A 22,088-nucleotide genomic window follows, 5' to 3' on the forward strand; every position below is an offset into this window, starting at 1 on the left:
TTGTGGAGCAAGCTCATTATAATTTGTGTATAACAGAATACACAAAAGAGCTACAATTTTATGTAGAACCTTTTCTTTATATGGTAACACTAATTATACTGAAGTTGCATAGACTGATTGAAGTTATTCTTATGACATTTTTTACTCTAGGTCTATTCAATCAGTGAGAAAAGTGTGCTTTCCCAGAAAGCTTACATGCTATTCTATATACGAGATAAGAAAACTAGCATTCAAATAGCAGGTGGGTCTGAATCTCAATATAATGGCTCTAAACTAAAGAAGAGGGTGTCATTGAACATTGGACATCCAAAGGAAAACCACTTACAAGATTCGTATGCCCCCCAAATGACAAAAAACATGCATTCTTTCCAAATGGCAGCAATCTCTTTTAGTGTTGCAGGTGTAAACAAGATATCCCAATAGGTAGAAAATTTGTCAAATGTCAATTTCATTTCAGAAAGTCTAGAAAAGAACACAAGTTCTGGCCAGTCATGCAGTAAATCCAGATCATCAGCAGATCATGATGCTACATTATAAATGGTTCCTCCAAGAACCAATGGTGTTCAAACAAATAATGTCTTCTAGTTAATTCATACCATAAGTAATGGATGCACATCGAATGGGTCTAGTAATAATGTTAAGAAGCAGGAATCTAAAATAAAGGGAATTGATTCTGTGGGTAATTTTAATATTATGGTTGTTAGACATTCTCAGAACTGTGATGTGAGCAATGATAATGAGAACTATATTGGTAGAAATTCTGAAGCTTATTCAAAAATTAATGCTAACAGATCATGAGAATGTCAAACATTCTACAAATGGTTTGACAAGTATTATTACTCGGCATCATGCTACTAAACTTCCAAAAAATGATTCAAATGGTAAACTTGTGGCTAGTGAGCATCTAGAGAATGGTAGTGTGGTCCACAATTCTATAGATAATGAGAGTGAGGCTGCTAAGCTCCTATCTCTAGAAGATGGTTCCTTATTTTAGGTGCTTGTTTTTTGTATTAATGTTGCAGTGTATATGTTTGTTTTTGAGAAAATTTCTTTTAGTCCTAATGAATCTTGCTATGTTCCTTTTGGCAGGGAGGCAAAAATGGTACTTTTCTCTGTAAGGGAAGGGAAATGAATGGGTCATGTGTAAAAGCTATGCATCCACATAGGTTGCAGAAATATAGTCAAGAAACTAAATGTATTTCCAGCCAAAAGTACCAAAAACACCATGGCTGAAGGCGCAACAGGTTGAATATGCTTGCAGCGGGGTTGTAGTGGTAGCAACGGTAGTTGGCGTCATTGCCACAGTGGCCCCACCCTAGTGTTAGCCATCGACGTCACAATTGGAATGTCCACAGAACCATTGTGACGAAAAGTGTGTCGCAAACATAGCATCGTCGTCACAATTCTTACACAAACGTCGCAATTGCGACGTCATTGGGAGAATTGCGACGACCGGCGGTGACGATACCACAGCTACCATGTCATTGGTGTCGTTGCATCCCCGTCGCAATTTGAAATGGATGACGCAATTGTGACGTCCAGGGAAGCAATGGGAAGGCTGCTGCCAGAGGGACCCTGTGGCCAGATGCCAACGCGACCTCGTCACAATGCTTAGGGAGGACGTCAAAATTGCGACGGTGACTGCATTCAGTGCGATGGGATCCATGCCAGAATAGAATGGCTAAATTGCAACGGACTAGCGTCGAAATTGCGACGTCAGAGGATAGACGTCGTAATTTGCGACTAAAAATTAATGACGTCTATTGCCGTCGCAGTGGCGAATCATTGTCGTCGTAATCACGACACTTAGCCATTGCAAATCGATGCCAAATGTATTAGTGCATGTTGAGTCGCAACAATCTAGATTCTAAGGGTAAGAAATCAAAGAGAAAGACAAAGAAGTCTTCACAAACCATGTCTGTAAATGAGTTACTCATGATGAAGATATTGTGATTCCTAACTGGAACACATCTAAATTGAATTTTGAACAAATGAGGACACTTAGTGATTTTCTGGACATAAATTCCAAACAAGAGGAGATCAGGAAAGAGCATCAACAAAGATAGGTACTCTATGATATCAAAGATATATTTTTTGAGAGATGTAGAAAACTTAGATGAAAAGGACCCCATAATAAAATAGCTGATTAAAATTGTTGAGAAACTCAATGACCTCTAAGGTAGAAACACAAGAAAAATCCATATAGTGGTCAAAAAGAAGGTTTGAGAATATAGTGTTCAAGAAAGTAGCAACTAAGATTGCACTTTAAAAGGTTGAACTCTCCACTCTTGTTACTAATTTAGAACCATTAGTGAATAATGCAAATACACTATTTTCCAAAATATGTGATGTCCTTGCATTCACAAAAGAAATTAGGATGAAGATAAACAAAAATTGATGCAGATCTATAGAAGATTGCTCCTTCATACTGCACATGAATATGAGATGCAAAGAATGCAAACTAAGCTAACAATACAAAAGTATTAAAATTTCGCTAATTAAGCTAAATGTGTCATTCTAATGCATAAAGGAAACTATATTAATGCTCTCTACGAGTCCAAGCTACATTGCTATGCAAGAATGAAGATGAAGTCACAATATTCTCCACAAGCTCCAAGAGTACCTATAAAAAACTAGCAACATAACACTAATGAAAAGAAGATGGGTCCTAGACAAGGAGAGATCTTTCCACTTTAAATAAATACAAACATTAGAGATCATGAGACAAGAAGATCTAATCAAGGGTAGGGAGTTGACTTTACATGATCCATGTGCAAAGATCATTTCCACCAATAAGAAAGAGTTGACTTCTTTATCTCCATGTGAGACAAAAAAGACTTTTCATTTATTTTTTAAATGGGTAAATGACATTATGTGTGTAACTTAGGATAAGAGATGAAAGGGGTCTTTTATTTAATTAAAGGGTACATGCTCTTTTTTATTAAATATGAACTTAGGATAAAGTGGTCAATCTATAGGATAAAATCAAATAAATTAATTTTTGAAGATTTGATCTAGATAAATAATTTAACAAATTAGCACAAATGCTAAGAGGGGGTGCTAATAGTCTAATTGACCATTTTGAGGTGATTACATTTGCCTCTTTGACAAATGTGTGATCGATTTGGAAGCATGTTATGTTAAAGAATGAAGAAGCCAAGAAAACAAAAGATAGAGATTTTGATGGACGAAGTGCAAAGCGAGATAGCAAATCATAAATGCATAGCTTGGTAATGACAATTTTGGACACTAGGGGAGAGAGAGATGATATCATAACTTAGGATGAGGACTAAGATGTCAAGAAAAGAAAATAGATTAAGAAAAAATGGAAAGGTCAATCATATGCTCCTAAGAATTAGATAGCTATAACAAACAATTTGCAAAGGTCATAGAATATTCCTATCCGGCCTTAGCATCGAAATTGAAATAAAGTAGAGGGGATGCAAAAATGAGAAAGTCATGATCAAATCGAGATAAAGTAAGGTGCACGACCATAGATAAGTGATTAAAATCTCAGAGTGACCACTAAGAAGTGATTGTATGCCCTAGTTTGATTAATTTTGACCAAGGAAGATAAAGCATTAGAATGAGGTCAACTCGACGAGAAAAATGAAATACGAGTGAAATAAAAGCTACTAAAGTGAGTAAGAAGCATCGAAGGGAGTGGAAATGATGAAATGATGATGCCCCAAGGAGATTCAAAGATTAAGCCTCAAAAGGTTAGCTAACTGCATAGAAGTAAGAAAATATAAAATGCAATTTTGACCATCAAGAGGACTTGGATTTCAATTTCGATTCCAAAAATGGATCTAACACTGAAATTAGCTAGGAGTGCAATTTTTGCACAATTCTAAGGAGTTCAAAAATTGAGTCAAAACGAGGTCAAAAGGTATAAAAAGGGCCTAAGGGGTCATTTTTCTTCTTGTGATTTTGAGAGCATTTAGCCTTTTAAGAGAGAAGATGACACAAGGAAGTATTCTTATTGCATCACACTATTTCGAGCACAGTTGGTTGCATAACTGGCCTCCATAGTATGGTGCCTCGGTAAGTTTTCAACTTTTTTGAGCTTTTTAGGTCATTTTACTAAGCATTTTATCCATTTTCATAGGGTTTAATAGGTTTTCCACAAAATTTCATGTGATATTTTATAAAGTATCATAGGATAGTTCTATGAACTCTCATACAATATTTCTAGTTGTTTAAAAGCATCATCAGAGTATTGAACTAAGTATCATACGATAGCCACCCAATAGTCATACGATATTGTACGAAGTATTGCATGAAGAGATAGTATCACACGACTATTAGAGAAAGTATCATATGATACTTATTCAACCAATTTTGCATTTGAGAGCCATATTTTCATTGTTTCTCGATTATTAGTTTTCACACTTGGATAGCTGGGTATAGATGTGTTTATTCATGTTTTGGTTTTGATTATGGCATGTGATGACATATAGGATCTTGTTTTTATAGATGGTGTTTTCGATGCTACATAATAGGCCCTTGAAGTAGTGGGGCTGAGATTAGTGTCTTGTCTTGATGAGGGCTAGAGGAGGATGCTAAGGACCATGAATTTTGAGTGGTTGTTTTATTTTCACCATATCCGGGCAAACCATGCCCTTCTTACCACACTAGCAGAGAGGTGACATGATGAGCATAATACCTTCCATCTACCCACTAGAGAGGTCATTATCACACTTGAGGGTGTTTATCGTATCCCACAAGTACCTTGTCATGGGGGGCCGGTAGGTATAAAAAGTATGTCTATGTTTTCTTTGTATCATCATGTGATTATAGGTACTAACATGAGTTTTGTGTACCACAAGTGTATTATGATCAACCCCAATAGAGGGTAGGGCAGCACTTTAGGCATTATTCAAGGATGTGACCATCCTTGATAGACATCTAATATGGGAGAGGTTGATAGAAGAGAATGGGGATCAGTACCTAGTTATATACATTTTGTGTTCTTTGGTCACATAGGCATTGGTCACAGAAAAAAGTCAAAAGGGCTTCCCATGTTGATGGGGGAGATTGGTCATGGATTTAATAGGGATACCATGATGGATGGCCTAAGGACTCGCTATATGAGTTGATCTTTATCATGAGATGCATCAGATTGTCTATTAAGAGGGGAACACATGGGCGTGTGGTGCAATATTGGTACAAGTCTGGGCATGAGACCACATAACAGTCATTTAGCCTTGAGTACAGCCTTGGGAGAGGTATTAACCCTACATTTACATATTTCACATATTTATCTCCCATCCACACAGTGTAAATGTGACATATTATCGATGATTCTTTGATGAGTTGTCATCTTTTGAGTGGTGGCCCTACAGGGGATGTTAGGGGTGGTGGTAGGCAACGGATGAGATGGCTACATGTTTAGGAGTTGTCCATTAGTAGGCCACCATGCAGACATTGTGGAGTAGTTTGTTATTACCTAAGTATGGAAGTAGTTTGGATAGTGGTGGAGGGTCCCTACAGAGACCACAACGTACACATAGTTATGAGCAGAGGAGGATGTGGGATGGTTGCCTATGCTTGACTATGCTACAGTGTTACAAGAGACATAGGAGTTACAATGGGAGATGTGAGATTATCTCCTGGGAGTCTCAAATAGAGGAGTGACACCTAAATATGCCTAGAGCATGAGGAGGCATCTATTCCCACGATTCATGATTTGTAATGCATAGATAGAGGATGTGAGAGTAGGAGAAGATGATGAGGGTAACAATAGAGGGGATCATGGAGGGGATGGTAGAGGGGATGGGGGGGTTGGAGGGAGTGGAGGGGTCAAAGGGAGAGAGTGGGGAGCAGTTTTGGGGGTGCATATTGTAGCCAAATGCACTTGAGGAGCTGTATAGAGATGAAGGTAGAGGAGGAGGGGGAGGAGAGACAGGAGAGATTGGTATGACAACCTTAGTGGGAGAGGTAATAGCCAAGATGGAAGGAGATGTAGGAACCACTTGCCCTAGTTGGAGGAGGGGATGATTCGAGAGATCAATAGATTAGGGAACTAGAGGGAGAGATACAGTAGGCACAAATCCCTATAGCAATCCAAGATCAATAGCTCATACATGAGCAAGCATGAAGCGAGGAGTTAAGGCGAGAGTGAGATGCAGCCAAATGGGAGTTTGAGTGACACGGTGCATGGGTTGCCTACTACTATGCAACTTATAGAGGCGTAGTGCCTCTAGGACATGGGTTAATAGACTATTTAGAGAGAAATAAAATATCAAAGGGGGCGATACAGCCGCCAAACAGGACATAGATGTCACCACCACAGCCTCCTCCCACACATGAGGGAGGAAGTTAGTCCTAGGCCCATGATTAGTTCTAGGTTTTTTATGCCATTATGGAACTTAATGTATATATTTGAGACAACTATCTATATTTTGGGTCCTATATTGTACTTGATTGACCATGATATATATGAGATATTGGATTTAATTTATGGAATTTGTGTACTTGTCTATTTTCTTGCTCATATTGTGGATGTTTTATGGATATTTTAGTATTTGTCCTTATGTTTTCATGTGATGTTGTTGTGTATTCGCATGTTTACATTCCTATGTTGATGGATGTATCTCTCTCATATATGTTTTAGCTATCATATTTATGATGTAGACTCAAGATTTGAAAATTTAGTACTTGGATAGATTAGATGTGATGATAAGATTAACCCCTCGTGATGATAGGAAATAGAAGCACTGAGTTGATATGATTGACAAGGAGTGAAAGATATGATTGAGAGGAAGCAAGAGAAGGTGAACACAATTAGCTGACATGTCCGCAAAAGATAAAGAGAGATATATATTAACATGCAAGATGCAAAAGCTAAACTAAAATGACTCGTAAAATCCAAACTAGTGTGCAAAAAGGTGTATTTGCAAGGGACACATAATTAGACTCTACTTTTCATCATTGAGCATTATTTAGGGACATCAAAAGATCATACAATTATCACTAGTATAACTATGAGGATATGAATATGATCTATATCGGATAAGTGGGAACCTGACCTAAGCATCAAAGACATATAGGTCAAGATGACTAATGCAGTAAGGTCCCCTAAGTTTGATATAGCAAGATTACACATGTATCAAGGCATAAGTGCCAAGATAACCATTGGGTGTGGTCTTGCAAAAATAGACAAGGATGATATGTTGTAGATATAAAATATCAAGTAGGACAAGCATAAATGCTTGTGACACTTTAGATTAACAAAGTATAACAGGGGCACAATGAAGAGGAGAGAAGCCAAGATGGAAGCCAATGACACTTCAATGTCCAGGAACACAATGCTGACCAGGAGAACAGAATCACCAAGGTTGAACAAATAGTCCAAAGGATGGAGTTCTCAATCAGGTGATTGCTACTTTGAACACCCTGAATGAGAACATTAATAGTCTGGGTGAATCACTGATGAGTGCTAGATTTGGCGGGGAAAAGATGGAGAAGGCTAGCTTGGACATTGGGCAGGCTGAGGATGATCCAAAAGAAACCAGGGACCAGGCAGATGCTTAGAATCAGGACCAGGAGGATGCGGACGAGAGGAAGACCAATGAAGCTGCAGAGACACTATAGGTTCTCAATAGATAGAACTAATAGTTAGTGCTACTTTGTTGTCTCATATTTTCCTTTTGTAGTTGGTTTTCTAGTGTAGCTAGTTTTTTGTTTCCTAGTCACAGGCATGTTGTTTAGGTTTGGCTTTTGATAAGTAGATTCTTCGTAGCTAGACTTTTCTTAATATTTCTATTTCAGATATGTTGTAAAAACTTTTGAGTTTCAAGATTCCTGTAAAACCTATTTTACTTAATCAAAAACAAAGTATACCCACAAGCAATTAAAAAGTAAAACATGCCCCGTGCCCCAAGCCTTCTAGTCCATGACATCCTCGAGAGACTATTAGGGAGGGAACACTCAACAAAGGAATCGTCATAGATAGCACACAAAGATAATAAATTCAATCTAATCTCAACAAATTTAATGTTCAAGTGTGTGTGTGTGTGTGTGTGTGTGTGTGTGTGTGTGTGTGTGTGTGTGTGTGTGTGTTGCATAACCATATCTTTAAGGGCTTGAATCTAGCAATGAGAAATATTGTAGCATCCTAGACCATAGCTAAAATATTTGAAAAGTGTTGAGAAACACTCGATGTCAAGGGAAAGTGTTGAGAAACATTGTTAGAAAAGTTGCCAAAGAAGCACCAATGCACAAAGAGACCCTGATAAGCTAAATAGTTTATGCCCCTTAGACCTAGACAAGAGTCAATTCCAAGCTAAGCAAGGCAAAGTGGGAATGAAGGAAATGAGCACAAAGCAAGATTGATAGACATAGGTGCAAGGGTCTCAAGTAGCACTTGTTTCCAAGTTTTCATCACTTGGCAATTTATTTAGGACTTTTTATGATTTTTTTAATAATTTTTTTGTGATACATAAAACAACCTATTGCTAGGTTTTCACTAAGATGATTATTTTCCTAGGACATTTTCTTATTTTTTAGGATTTTTCCAGCATCATATGTGATTTTTTAAAAATATTTTTAGGATCATAGAATATGTACAAATAGTTAAGCAATAGGAACCTTAGGCATATAACTTCTTTAGATGGAGAAATGTTGATAGGCTCAGGGAGTTGTTCTCCCTCAGATATAGAAATTTTATAGGCACCAGTTCCAAATGCATTTGTGACAATGTAGGGACCCAACCAATTAGGCTCAAAATTACCTTTCTTCTCTCTATTTTTTTTATTCTTTGGTTCTCTCTAAGAATAATTTCACCCACTTGGAATTCATGAGGATAAACTTTCTTGTTATAATTGGTAGACATGCTCTTCTAATAAGCTCGCATGTGGTCAAAAGATGCCTTTCAACATTCATCTAGAGTTTCAAGTTCATGAATTCTCATAGCCCTATGGTCCTCATTAGTGATCAATCCATGTGAAGAGACTCATAAAGAGGGAATCTCAGCTTCTAGTGGGAGGACAGCTTCAAAACCATAGACTAGTCCAAAGGGTGTAGCCCTAGTGGGAGTTCGTATGGTGGTTCTATAGGCCCATAATGTTGAATTAATTTGTAAGTGTCAGTCTCATCCTGACTTTTGAACTGTCCTATGTAAAAGTTTCAACAATGTTTTGTTTGAGGCCCCAACTTATGCATTTCCTTGTAGATGGTATATTGAAAACCAATGTTGCTTGATTTTAAATTTTTTGCAAAGTTTTCTTAGGTCCTTATTCTTAAACTGCCCCCATTGTCAGTGACTATGAAAGAAGTAAAACCATAGTGAAAAATGATGTGAATTATTATGAATGGCGAAACATGTTTTCTAGTTGCAGTAGACAATGGAACAAATTCAACCCATTTAGTAAAATACTCAGTTGTTGTGATAATGAACTTGTATTCACTATATGAACTCGGATGAATCTTTCCCACCAAGTCAAAGGATAATGTGCGATAGAAGGGATGACTTCACACTTGGGAGCATGAATCAAGTTTCCATGTAGTTGACACTTCTTGCACAAGATTTAGCATATCAGATGGTATCAACTTGCATGGTTGGCCAATAGTATCCCACCCTAAGAAATTTCTAAGCAAGTGCAAGGCCATTAGAATGTGACCCACAAATCTCATCATGAACTTCATCTAATGCCTTTTCAGACTCATATATCTCTAGATACCTAAGGATGGTTATGTCTAATCTCTTTCTATATATGTCACTAGAGACAATAGTGAGAGGCATTACAAATAAGTTGGCACTTTTTGTTGCATGTAAGGTTTTCAGGAATGATTTGATCTTGCAAATAGGAGAAAATCGTAGAATAGCAAGAGGAATCATGACCAAAAAAAGTGAAAATGGCATGGTCATCAGGGGAATCATAAGTAGTATAGCGTAGTTCTTCTACCAGGAAATCGAAGCGAGATTTGTGGTCTTGTAGTTATAGGATAGATGCCAAAGTTTTCATAGCATTAGTAGCCTTGTTTTGTCTTAGGAATTTTCTCAAAGGTTAAAAATATGAAGTAATTCCTCAAGGAATCAATCAATTTCTTATAAGGTATTGGGTTGTCATCTTTAGTTCAGTACTCATTGTTCACTTTATTGATGAAAAATTGGGAATCTCCATAGGTATGCAATTATGATATCCTCCATTCCAAAGCTAGTTTGATTCCATTAAGAAGAGCTTCATATTAAGCTATATTATTTGTGCATAGAAATAATAGTTTGTACGATTTTTGAATGGTGTAGCCATGAGGTGTGACAAATAGAATTCGAACACCAACACTGTTTTGAGTGTGTGACCCATCAAAGAACATCTTCAAGGTTCTTTATGTAACATACATGATAAAAGCATATGGGAAGTCAATCTGCATAGGAGCACTATCTGTGATGGGGAACTTGGCCAGTTGATTAGTAATAGCTTTTCCTTTGATGGCCTTACGTTTGGCATACTGAATGTCAAATTAAAAAAGGAATCATCATCCTTTTTGGTAGTCTACCTATAAGCATAGCCTTTCCCAAGAGATATTTCAAAGGGTCAATTTTGGCAACCAATTGTGTGGTATGTGTGAGCATGTAGTGGGAAATTTTTTGTGATGCAAACAATACAGCTAGACAAGCTTTCTCAATGTTGTTATAATTAAGCTCATAAGAGACCAATGTGTAACTAATGTATTATATGGCTCTTTCTTTCGTTCTGGCTAAGATGTAGAGAATAAATGGTTTTCCTTGAATTAGAGGCATGAGAATAGGTGGCTTCATCAGATACTCTTTGATTTCAACCAAACTCTTCTCACACTCTTCATTCTATATGCATGTTGACCCTTTATGTAAATTTTTGTTAAATGGTTGTGAGAGATAAACCTACTAATAGACTAAAGTTGTCCTTGCAAACTCCTTAGTTGACTTATGTTCTTGGGAGGTGGCATCTTCATGATAGCTTGTATCTTTTCTATATCAACATTTATGCCCTTGAAAACTCCTTAGTTGACTTATGTTCTTGGGAGGCGATATCTCCATGATAGCTTGTACCTTTTCTGGATCAACTTCTATACCCTTAGCTAAGATTATGTAACCTAAGATTTTTCCAGATGTGACAACAAAAGCACACTTTTGGGGATTGATCCAAAGTTAAAACTGTTCCATGTGGTCTAGTATGAAACTCAAGTCAAAAAAGTGGGTGCTTCGTTGTTTAGATTTTACGAGGGCATCATCAACATAATCTTCCATATTTTTATGCATCATATCATGAAAGATTGTGGTCATGGATCTTTAGTATGTAGCTCTTGCATTTTGTAGACCAAAAGCCATGACATTCCAGCAAAAGGTTCTCCATGCACATGTAAAAGCCATTTTTCTTGATCCTTGAAAGCTATCTTTATCTAATTATAGCCTGATAAGTCATCCATTAAGGAATAAATTTCATAGCTAGCAACCATGTCTACTATCATATCTATATTTGGTAGTGAAAAATCATCCTTTGGGCATTAATTGTTTAAATCCCTAAAATTAGTGCAAACATGAATGGACTTGTCATAAATGGAAACAAGTACTATATTGGATATCCATTATGTGTAGTCAATAGCTTTGATAAACTTGGCACTTAACAACTTCTCTAATTCATCTTTGACTAACAAGGCCACATGAGGATGCATCTGTTACAACTTTTCTTTAATAACAGATTTAATGCCAAGAGCTATAAAGAGGTGATGCATAATAATTAGCTTTGTATCTAAACCAGTCCACATAAGCATAGGTCCATGCGAAGTTATTCTTTTTCTCCTTGAAGAACTATGTGAATTTTTCTTTTTCCTCTACTGATAAATATTGAACTACACATATAATCTTAAGAGATTCTTCTATACCCAAGTTGATTAGTTGTGTCGATTCTATCAAAACTGATGATCTAACCCTGAAAGTGGCTTGGAAGACTATACAATACCTTTAGATACATTTATTTTCACTCTTTTTTGGTTCAGACACAACCACAAGGTGGTATTCACCATCTGAACGTTTATTTTTTATTTTTCTCTTTAATTTGTAACTGAGGTATTGAATGTTTGTTTAGGTCATATTGACTATCAGTTCACTACTAGAAGATACCATGGGTTCAATGGCATTTAGGTAACATGCAATCTCATAGTCATTTTGGAATGAGGGTAGCACTGGTCTTTAATTTTAAACAGACCAATCTATGAGATCCAAGTGCATGAGCAAAAGGGGGGTGGAAGCTTCAAGGTTGTTGATGCATGCAGAATTGTCTCTAGTGACAAGAGAGGTCAAGCCTATAAAAAGGCTCCAAAGGAATCTAAATCAAGATATGTCCTAGAGGAATCAACATGATCCACTAAGGCAAGCTGCAAATCCAACTCATTCAACCCTACATGTGACTCATCAATTGTGTTTGGTTGGGCAACATAAGTGTGTATCAGATCCACACCCAATTCATAAGAGGCATCACAAAGGGACTACCATTGATACTCATGAAAGTTGCTCCTTTGATCATGGGTCATGAGTCAAGCAATATTTCTTCTAATTCTCTCTATATTAGGAATTGCAACATTTGACTCATCAAATTTGGGCCTCCTAGATGTGGACACTTTTGTAGTGTTATCAGCAAATGATATATCTACCCCACAAAGATCGAAGGTAGAAGAGGTGAAGTCCTCTTCATGTATCAAAACAATAGTAGTAGGTTGGATGTCATCACCAGAATCACTGGTTGTGGGGACTTCTCTATTGAATCATGGTAAGTCCTCTTCGACACCATACCCTTAGCCTCTAGTATCATTTCTTTTTCATCCCTTGGTGTGACTCATGGGTTCCACAAGATCATTCTTGTTGTCATTTAAAGGTCCTTGACCATGATAGACCATTTTTTTCAAAAATTGGTAGCCTTTCCCATATTTCTTAGAAGAAATAGGGGTAGCTAAGATGACTTCATTATTATCCTCTTCTTCTCTATAGATCCAATATCTAATGTCTTGGTCTTCCTTTTCATCTTCTAAAGGAATTAAGGATTGTACAAAGCTATCAAAGATAGTCATAGCAGAAGTCCAAGGTTTCATTTTCTCATATGGTTTGTCGTAAGAGTGTGGAGAAATAGGTGACGCTACAATGGAATCCAAGGTACACTCCCACATCCCAATACTCATCATTTTTAACTTATTTTCACACTCTATAAGAGATGGTCTAATATCACTAGAGAAATATGTGGCACTAGTGACTCTGCGAAAGAAGCATGTTGGTAGACATAGAGTTGTCTTCTAGGATTACTATTTATGCACCACTGAATGTAAATTTGATACATTGGTGATATGTTGATGGTACAACTTTTATTTCATGGATCCATGGTTGACCCCAAAAAATATTGTATGCAAGTGGGATATCGAACAGTTGGAAGACCACATCCTTCTCAATAGGAGCCACATGAATAGGAAGTACAAAAAAACTCTTGGAAGGTCATTCAACCTCATCATGTGCTTTTATGGTGATCTTCTTTCTAGGATCAATTCAAAATTCTGACATTCCCAATTGTTGAATTACATTGAAGGATACAATATTAAACCCAACATCATTGTCTATCAAGACTCGTTGAACTTAGGTGCGGTAGATTTGGACTTTAATATGGAGGGCGAGATTATGGGGATGACTAAGAGATTTTTCATCTTCTTCAGAAAATGTAAGATGGTGAGGTGAGGAAATGTGGTTAACCATAGCTTGAAACCATTCAACGTCAATATATGTAGGAACATTGGTTGTACATAGAGCTTTCTCTAGGATCTCCTTGTGCAAAGGAGACAACTCTAGCAACCCAAAAATAGCATAGTATTGTGATAAATTTTGTGAAGTGATGCGATACTTTTACAAATTAGAAGTGTCATACAATATTTCTAAGAACTCATTTGCGATAAAGTGCCAGTAAACTCTATAGTATGCAACTTGTTGCCTAATATATCTATGTTTCAGTTCAATTTTTCAAGTGTTTCAAGCTAGAATATAGTCATGAAAAATAAAACTCTAGTTTGCAATAGTAGACACAAAAGTTTGAGAACAATTGGGGATATAAGCATGTCTTCAAATAGTTGTACAAGGGACAAAGAGACCTTGTCAACACAAGCAATTATGATATAAAAAGTAAAACCCTATGAATGCTAACGCCATGTGTATGTCCAAAATGTTTCCACAGGTCTATCACATTCGAAAACACATCAAGAAAAACTACCTAAAGGTCACAACTCATTACTCAACAACTTGATGCACACTTGATGCCCCCTTACCTCACATAAAGTGGTTTCTCACAATAGATATTGGCTTTGTCATGGTGTGTCATTGGCACAACCAAAGGGACACAAATGGTGAGTGTAAAATCTTGGGGTGATCTGAGTAGTCCATTAGGATATATCCTTGCTCTAAGATGTTGAGCAGATAATAAGGGTATCTTCTAATCCTTAGGTGTTTTGAAAGGGTTCTGTTTGCAACACTCCTCTTGCACCTAATTATAGGACACCTTGTCAAAGACAAATAATGGACCTTGCCGCAACAAGAGTACCTTAAGCATTCTCGCTTAGTATTTTCCTCATGGTCTCAATCCCATAAGTACTTCTACTAAATTAAGACGAGTGCTACGCCCCCCAAGACATTGGCCTTTGTCAAGGGGTTTATGATTATTTTGGGTCAGGCTAGCTAGGCTGTGCTCATTCCCACTTTGTGTTGTTCCTATTGGTATCTTTTCACCAAAAGTAATCCCTCTAAAGGTAGTATCTCACTAGGAGATAGAAGCAAAATTGATCCACACTGAGGGGTCAAGATTTCTGATTCATCAAAGGGTAAGAGCATATGATTCCATGTGCTTCCCCCAAACATGCAAAGAAGGTTAATTAAAATCACTAAAAAGTGGAATATGCCACTCACATTCAAGACTCAATGAAGTGTCAAGATTTCTAATTCACCACAAGGGTGAAGACCATACTCTCCTACCAACAAAGAGACCTACTCACAAGCTTTATTTGCCTAAGAAAAGTAGCAACTAATATACGCACATGGAAATGAAATTAAAAATCAAGCACACTTAGTTTATTTTTTCTTTGTTTGGGCAGCCTACAAAACCTTAGTAGCCCCTTTTAGTAAATAGTCTTTGACATGTATTCTTTTAATAAGCAATTTTGCAAGCACCCTAGGAAACCCTACAAAACAAATGAGTTAGTACATCAAAAGAGATTAGCCAAAAGGTTGTAATAAACCTGCAAAAGAATTGGTCAGACAATAGATGATCCAAAAATTTGAAAACAAAATGCTCCAAGAACTCTAAATTTTGACCAAAAAACCTAAACAACAACCTATTACAGGCCAAGCGATACTTTCTACCACTATCATACGATACTTACATTGCATAATTGGGTGATACTTTATGCATGTGTGATACTCTGTATTAAGCTAGACGATATAGTCCAAAACTATAGTGTGACAAAATATCAACGTGTGTGCGATACTTTTGACTAACAAAGTATCACACAAGAGTTGTAGAAATTGTCATATGATGTTAGAAAAGTGTCATACGATCTTTTCAACTGTTTTTTTTTAATACGTAACACTGACAAACAAAATGCATAAAAGAAGGCAAAACATAGTGTTTTTCCCCCACGGTAGGCGTGAAAAAATTACGCACAAAATGTGCACTTCTCTAAGATCTCATGGATTGAGAGTCTCAAATGTCGACCTAGAGCTCCCTAACCATGTAGTGCAAAGGAATGCAAATAACAATGAAAATAGCTCTCAACTAAGCCTAAGAATCCAGTCCCTTGCAAGTACACCATAAAATGGGAGATTCTAAGACAAGAGCAAGAGTGCTAGTGTCTAAGTACTACCATGATATATGCCAAAATGTAGCTAAGCTATATGAGATGCAAAGAATGCAAACTAAGCTAATAATATGAAAGTATTACAATTCCTCTAATTAAGTTAAATGTGTTATTCTAATGCACAAAGGAAACTATGTTAATGCACTATGAGGCCAAGCTACAATGCTATGCAAGAATGAAGATGAAGCCACAAGATTCTTCATAAGCTCCACAAATACCTATAGAAAAACAAATAGCATAACACTAATGCAAAGAAGATGGGTCCTAAACGAGGAGAGAACTCTCCATTTTAAAGAAGTACGAATGATGGAGATCATGAGACAAGAAGATCTAATCAAGGGTGGGGAGTTGACTTTTACATGATCCATGTGCAAGATCATTTCCACCAATAAGAAAGAGTTGACTTTTGCATCTCTATGTGAGAAAAAGTCTTTTCTTTTATTTTTAAAATGGGAAAATGACTTTATGTGTGCAACTTATGATAAGAGATGAAAGGGATCTTTTATTTAATTAAAGAGGCACATGTTCCTTATAATTAAATACGAAATTAGGATAAAGTGATCAAACTATAGGATAAAATCAAATAAATTGGTATTTAAAGATTTGATCTAGACATATGATTTAATAATTTAGCAAAAATGGTGAGAGCAGGGCTAATAGTCTAGGTGACCATTTTTAAATTACTACAACTTTAAAAATCAATTATTTTAAAATTGTCAAATGATTCCTCGATTAGAAATAATCTTAATTTTATTTTTAATTTTAGTTAATTATTTTAATTTTGAATTAATATAAGAAAATAATATATTTTATTTTACTTAGATTAAAAATTAATTATAATTTAATTTATTCAAAACCTTATATTATAAGAAAGAAAACAAAACTGCTACGTTTATTCCATTCTTATTTATAACATAGGTAGCTATGGGACAAAAGATATTGTATGATATTATGTTCTTCCCAAGAACATTAAATATTATTGTTTAGAAACAATGAGAAAGCAATGAGGCGTGGGGGATTATGATTACCGAGGGTGAATAGATATCCACATACCCTGCTCCCTCATAATGAGGCCTCGACCCAATCAACGGCTGGGAGGAGATCCGGCTTCACATATGTCGAGTCCCCCTTGAGTGATGTGAAAGACACGTGTAAGGAAGGGCGAGTGGAGGTACGGATGAGGCCCACTGCATTTTCATCCCCACGTGTTCCTGCTGTGCCCCCCACGACGACTACCTTTCTCCCATTCCCCCAATTATTTCTGGGCCTCCCAACATTGGTCGGAACGAATTCGCTAATGTATTGAATTTAATTGAATTTCACCTCCATACATAGGTGCGCACTTTTAGATATAAGTGAAATTTGAATTTCATTGTAATTATACTCTACCTTCTATTTTCCTGTAAGGAATTAATTGTGTTTTTAGCTTTATTATATTTTAAAATGTATATAATATCTACATGGGAGAGATTTAAAATTTATAATGAGTTTATAAAAGCAAATGATTTTAAGATTGTGGTTATTCTTTGAAATAATATCATTGTACTAAGAGTACCATCTAATAATCAAACATGTGGGACAACTCACACATACTTACCTCACATTTATTAATTTAAAAGAGTCTAAAAATAATAACACATGTATCAATAGCTTATTGGATTTTTTGAGCTTTTTTGATTCATGATTGGTTCATTTGTTCACTACTATTGGGGCACTTGTGCATGACTACTTCGACATTTGTCTTTAAGTAGTGAAAATTTTGAGTGCTCAGTTTTTGGGCACCTTCAAGCGAGTATCAAACAACACTTTGAAATGTGTTTGTTCACTTAAAGCCTCCATTATGTTATTAGAGATAATTCATATTATTATTTGTAATAATTATATAACAATTTCTATTTTTTCATATATGGGTTATAAAAAGTCAAGTATTTCAATTGAACTCTTTGGGAATTGTAGCTTTTGGGTCTGGAAACAAGTCAAATAGAGCAATGACATCTATATTTGTAAGATAAATGTTTTGTGGTGGGTTATACTTCCGGTCATGGCAAATCCAAAAATACCTAGAGAGATTAGTAGTATTTGAAACAATGCATGAGTGTATGGTAAAACTCCCTTGAAGACAAAGGACACAATAGTATAAAAAACCAAACTCAACATTGGTGAACTAACAAGGACTACTAAAGCAACATTGAAGTATTTTCAAGCAACATTCTAAGCATTTGTTGTGAGACAATTCTTGAAGTTATCCAAACAAGACAAGAAGCATGTTTATTGTTTTCCCACAGTCTAATATATTGCCCATATTACATCTCACTAATAAGTTACCAAAAGTGCCTTCCATAACATAAGTGGACTATGGTCCAAAAGAGTAAATTGCAGATTAGCATTAACTATGCCTGAACAATTCCATTTAGGTACATATACTGATCACAAATCAAAACTCTGTTGTACTACTCACCTAATCTCTGCAATTTGATCCTTTATTTAAGTGTAACTCACATTCATGTCCATCATAAAATTGTCCTCCCTAATTATTGTAACACTTGATCCACACAAAAACTTGGTTTTATACATGAAGTTATATGAACAATACCTTCACTAATTTACCTTAAGAACTAAATACATAACATGTAGGGTGTCGGCCAAATCCCTACACAAAACTTGTTCCTAACCTCGATCATCAACATGGACCTTTATTAAGTTGACTCTACCATCTCAACCTTTAAAACAACTTTTGTCATCAACTTGTTAGGATCGTTGATCAATCTACCAACTTACTATGACTGTACACATCTACATACTGGGATACTATTAGTCAAATTGTCATAACTCAAGCATCTGAAATGAACAACTAGTGTGAAACTGGGGTAAGGTAGTGTCTACCTTCATAAAGATTCCCCTGTGTTCTCTATCCAAATTTCCATTGAACATATCTGTACTCAAGCATTTACTATGACCTACTCAATGTTTGTGCTAGGCCATACTTAGCCAATTTTGTAATTTGGCCTTTGATAAATAACAAGTGATCATCAAAATCATGTTGGTTTGTCATTGATGACAACATACAAGCTATCAATAGAAGTGTTTCCTTCCAAAACTTGTAATACATTAGGAAAGATATGTGGGGTGCTAAAAGTCCTAAAGTTTCAAATGTAACTTGAAATTTTCGAGCTGCTACTAGGACCTAGTTATCATAGATGGACTTTATCAAGCATTGACTTGCACTCAAATTCCACAAACAACATCCAAATATTGTAAACCTTCTCAAAGCTCCTCCAAGGGTTTTGTGGCTCTCAAATATTTGACTTTCAACCCTCCATGATCTATTGACAAATATATTACACTTGCATGGGGAAGGCTTTGGTCTTGTGAATGAATTCTTTTGCCCTAGGAAATGGAGTTACAAATTTTGGTTCCAACATAGTTGTAGATAGAAAGGTTGTTGCTTTAAAATTCAATTATATTATATTTATCAAAATATAAAGACAATGAGAGAGATCAAGGATAGATTTAGGACTTTGTTGTTTTCTTCTTGCACCTACTATCTTGTTTTTTGTGATATAAATTTATTTTATCCACTTTATGTAATGTATATTGATTTCCTTAGAGCTTCTTGACATCATGTACTAAACATGTTTATTAGAAGTTTTGAAGGGTTGTTGAATAATAGTTTAATACTACTTCTAAAATATTGTATATTCATTATAAAAGAAATGAATACATGTGAATATAATGGAACTACAAACACCTACATATTTCCCTAGAGCTATTGATTAAGCACCTTTTACATATTGCAATAAATCAAATAAATGATGTTCCTTCTATAACTATTATATATCCTTCAAATACAACTAAAACAATCAAGCATATCTCAACACAACTTATGAATTGTTAGGACAAAAGAACACTAGCCCTTGCGTCTTCACTATTTTCTCCAACAAGACCAAGAGTCTTGCCTCACTACATGCACATGTTCCTTATTTCTCTCATGGTGAAAACAACTCACTATATTTATCAAATCAATCCTAAGTCTAACTACATCCATGTCATGCCTTCATTGCCTCCTTGATCTTAGAGAATTCTTCAAGGTTAATCTCATCCTTAATCTTAGCTCTCTATTTATCCTTCCAAAAACTTATAAATTCATCCATAATGTTCTTGCTGAGTACATGTTAAAATAGGCAACTTCAAACAAAGCAAGATATACATACCATCTTGTCATTGAATCAAGTCATTCAACAATGAAAGTTTTGGTAATACTTCAATAGATTTTTGATATCATTGTTTTATTTTCTAGTATTGTTTTGATTTTTATATAAGTATTATTTCTTATTTAATTTCATTTATGTTCAAATTATAAGTATAACAACATCTCACACAAATATAAATATACAAATTTACAATTCAAATATAAACTTGTACAGTCTCACAATATTTAAACTTAAATTCTAAAACTTCATATTTATTAATTGAAGATTTTTTATTTTGAAAAAAAAGGAGAAACCATGAATCTTAGAAACATATTATATACTTTTGTGAACCACTTAAATTATTTTTGAAGAGAAGTCAAACTCTCTCATTGATTGACTTCCAATCTATATATCATACAAAGAGGTCTTCTAAAATGTGATATACCTTGAGCTGCAGCATGCAGATGAATGGGACGAGTTAACAAGTTTTGCAGTGGTCCGCCAAAATCTTGGAAATTGGGTCAAGTCACGAAGGTTGTTGGGTAGAATTTAGAATGATTGAGTTCCTCTGCTCATCCGACGATGGTGTGTGGGGAGGTGTGGTGGGAGAAGGGGCAGGGGCAGAGGCAGTGGCATGAGTGGGTTTTGTGCAGGCCTTGCTTTTCCCCGCCTCACTCCAATAAGAAGGGTGCATAAACATCCCCATCAGCATTGGTGGCTGCTTCTTTGACGCCGACGCGCCTCCCTTACACCGCCCTCTGTACAAACAGAATGGCATCCATTAATGGAGGGAAACAGAGAAAGAGAGAGGTATAGTAAGCAAGCAAGCACACCTACCTGTCCTTCTTCTTCTCCAAGAACCTTTGAAGCGATGCCTTCCTCGTTACGGGCGTTTCTGAATTCACAACCACCAAACTGTGAGAGGAGGGTTTACAAGGCCTTTAAAAGGTTCACATTTTTAACTTTACCTTTGTGTAGTTGAGTAGTGGTGGCAAGGGAGGGCGTGTCCTGTGCATTCGGCAGCGGCAGAGGCAGAGGCAGAGGCAAATGATTGGCTGCCGCGGCGAGCAGCATTATCGCTTGTGCCTGCAAAACAAACAGTGAGGGACATGATCCTATGTGGGTATGGGTATGGGTAATGTCTATTAATTACCTTCTCTGCAGGCACATCGTTGTAGACGTTGACGATTCCCGAGTAGAAAATGGTGAGTTGCGCCCCAGAGCGTGTGGTGGTGGTGAAGGGAGCATTTGGTGTGGCGAGCACTGGCAATTCTGCCAGGAGGGGGAGCGGAGGGGCTTCCCCTTCCCCTTCCCCTTCCCCTTCCCCTAGTTCCCCTTGAAGAGGAGGTTCTTCCGGGGTGGAGTGGAAGAGGTTCTTGAGGGAGAGCACCTGCTGGATCGCCTGAGACTTGTTCCACGAGGGCCTCCTCATTCCTGCGTGGCGTGGGAGGGGGAATCAATCATTCATTCATTCACTCAGGAGAGGGCGGGGGAGAGGGAAATACGAGGTACCTTTTTCCTTGAGGTAGCGGCGGCAGTCTTCGCGAGTGAGTTGCATGATGTCCTGGTGGCTCAGCTCCTCCAGAGGCTTTTCGCCAGAGTTGCCGTTGCCCCTCCCACTGCCACTGCCTCCGCCCTTCATCATCATCATCTTCATCTGCTCTCTCCTTTCTGTCTCTAGTTAGGGTAAAGGCCAATCCCTGCTTCTTCCTCACGCCTCTGCTGAAAAGGCAAAAAAGAGGGATGATAGGGGTGTACGGCAGGGGGCAGTGAGCAAGTGGTCACATGGGGGCTCCCTCTTCCAGGTACATCATACGGCCTTGTTATTCGCACCACTCAAGCATTCCAATATTAAAGTATAGGGGATTTCCTTTTTTCCTCCTTTTTCCCCAACTCCTGCTTCACCTCGTGGGGGCATTTTGGATTTTACCAACCTCACTAAGGCACTCGCATTTTGCCAGACATTCCCCATCAAATTATTATTATTCATTTCGCACCCCTACCAAACACGCTCTAAACTCATTTTCCCATTAAATT

At 36.8% G+C, this 22,088-nt stretch overlaps 1 protein-coding gene across 1 annotated transcript; it reads right to left on the reverse strand.

Moving 5' to 3' along the window:
- Window positions 1–20,362: 20,362 nt before the first annotated feature.
- On the reverse strand, window positions 20,363–21,847 carry LOC149562090 (protein TIFY 4B-like). Its single transcript, XM_089825627.1, has 5 exons — window positions 21,564–21,847; window positions 21,205–21,485; window positions 21,020–21,137; window positions 20,889–20,946; window positions 20,363–20,809 (listed from the first exon to the last, which is right to left on the reverse strand). Exons 1-5 carry the CDS (start codon window positions 21,706–21,708, stop codon window positions 20,578–20,580), a joined length of 834 nt encoding a protein of 277 aa, XP_089681753.1. The 5' UTR covers window positions 21,709–21,847; the 3' UTR covers window positions 20,363–20,577.
- Window positions 21,848–22,088: the final 241 nt, after the last annotated feature.

Source organism: Cupressus sempervirens, chromosome 4 (assembly GCF_028749045.1).
Source record: "Cupressus sempervirens isolate cs-2001-9-10 chromosome 4, ASM2874904v1, whole genome shotgun sequence".
Taxonomy (NCBI): Eukaryota; Viridiplantae; Streptophyta; class Pinopsida; order Cupressales; family Cupressaceae; genus Cupressus; species Cupressus sempervirens.

Excerpts from the sequence above, each read along its gene's own strand:
- LOC149562090 (XM_089825627.1), bottom strand. The coding sequence starts at position 21,708 with ATGAAGATGATGATGATGAAGGGCGGAGGCAGTGGCAGTGGGAGGGGC. Across the intron at positions 21,486-21,563 it reads CCGCTACCTCAAGGAAAAAG|GAATGAGGAGGCCCTCGTGG; the intron begins GTACCTCGTATT and ends CACGCCACGCAG. Across the intron at positions 20,810-20,888 it reads TTGGAGAAGAAGAAGGACAG|AGGGCGGTGTAAGGGAGGCG; the intron begins GTAGGTGTGCTT and ends CTGTTTGTACAG.